Source organism: Aspergillus foveolatus, assembly GCF_047715535.1.
Source record: "Aspergillus foveolatus strain CBS 279.81 unplaced genomic scaffold BDW70scaffold_209, whole genome shotgun sequence".
NCBI lineage: Eukaryota > Fungi > Ascomycota > Eurotiomycetes > Eurotiales > Aspergillaceae > Aspergillus > Aspergillus foveolatus.
Genome location: NW_027396273.1, coordinates 9,725 through 11,206, shown reverse-complemented (window position 1 = coordinate 11,206; position 1,482 = coordinate 9,725). Strand labels below are relative to the sequence as shown.

Below are 1,482 nucleotides of genomic sequence, written 5' to 3'. Positions count from 1 at the left end.
ATGCTCAATCTGGTCGATATCAAGGACCTCATCCATGACCAGATCGGGTAATGCAGCGATCAATGTCAGCATTTGACCGCTGAGGGGGTGTGTCGACCGTATGTGACAGCTAGTCAGATATGGAACTTTCCTATTTTGGATATCGGAACTGCAAGCTCCGGCTCGCCGATGGTTATGCAGAGACTTCTGCTATTTCCACGGTTCAAAAGTTATATCTCTTCTAACTGCCGTATTAGGCTAGGTTGATTATTATTTCTTGTGTATTTAAAGCTGCTCTATAGAGCTAGATTGTAAGAATCAGACCTTCATTCTTTTGTTTTATTTGACGGTTGATGCTGGTAATTACGTCTAGCCTGACGCTCCATATTAATATCTGTAACGAGCGAATGTATTGAAGGTCTTGATCTCCTAACTACGATCTGTATAGGCAGATTATAGCTTTTTCAAGGCTTTAAGAGAAGGTTCTCGATATCTGTAGATAGTTCAGTTTATACGAGCTGCTGCATGGCGATGTGATGTATCAAATGATCGGACGAGCGAGGTGCTGGACATTGATTAGTAAGGAGGGACTTTCTCCGGTTGACACCTCCTTCACAGTATACTATCAGGCATCCACCCCACCTTTCGCAACTCGCCACATCCAACACAGAATCAGACAAGTCAGTTATCGACACCAATTGATCTCAGTATTGGGTAAGTTCGATACTACCACTGCAATAAGCAAAGTGATATCTGATATTATGATTTCATAGGAGTTTATCTATCACTGTGCAGGAATCAACATGGGAGAGAGCGGGGAATTTTGGAGAGATGTTAAAGAGGCTCGGAAGAGGAGGAAGCAAGAGAACCCGCCACGTCGTCGCTGCTGGGACTGGATGATTGTGTCAGGCAACTGCCACTATGCGAAGAATCGCTCCTCCTTTAAAGTGTATCGTCGGGTGGGACGGACGGTTCACAATTGCACTGGAGGGGAAACCTATATCGCTGGAGTGGGAACTGTGGAATTGAACGTGCGCACAAGCCCAAAGAGACGATCTCCCACTCGGAAACTCGTCTTAGACAACGTTCTACATATTCCAAGTGCACTCTGTAATGGATTTTCCATGAACACATATCACTTCACTCATGGCGGGACGACCAGGTGCAGCCCCTTTTTCCAAGGGACTGATGAACAAGGCTCCGCCCTTTGGTATGGTCAGCCCTTCCGTGGGCTCGAGAAGCTGGTCCTAGCGGGAAATCCCCAGGGAGAATCTTATCTTGGTGATGGCCCAAAATTGCTGAGCATGACCCTGGGTAAAACAGAACTTGATGAGATTTTATCATCTGGTTAGTCATTTGCAAACCCCATTCACTTTTGAACGATTTGTTCTTGCGCTGACTTGTTAGAGTCAGATTAACGAAGCTTCTTTCCAGCGTTCAGGAGCAGACAAGAATGAGTTGTGGAAAGTAGCGTCTACGGTCAGCTTACGATCTTCCATGACG

The 1,482-nt window shown here is 45.8% G+C and overlaps 1 protein-coding gene across 1 annotated transcript; it reads left to right on the top strand.

Annotated features, from left to right (window-relative positions):
- The first annotated feature begins 616 nt into the window (after nt 1-616).
- BDW70DRAFT_43732 (uncharacterized protein) lies at nt 617-1,482 on the top strand. Its single transcript, XM_073744013.1, has 3 exons — nt 617-693; nt 753-1,326; nt 1,387-1,482. The coding sequence occupies exons 2-3, from the start codon at nt 783-785 to the stop codon at nt 1,395-1,397; spliced, it is 555 nt and encodes a 184-aa protein (XP_073590589.1). The 5' UTR covers nt 617-693; nt 753-782; the 3' UTR covers nt 1,398-1,482.

What these genes read in the sequence shown, in the direction of transcription:
- BDW70DRAFT_43732 (XM_073744013.1), top strand. Translation starts at nt 783, where the DNA reads ATGGGAGAGAGCGGGGAATTTTGGAGAGATGTTAAAGAGGCTCGGAAG.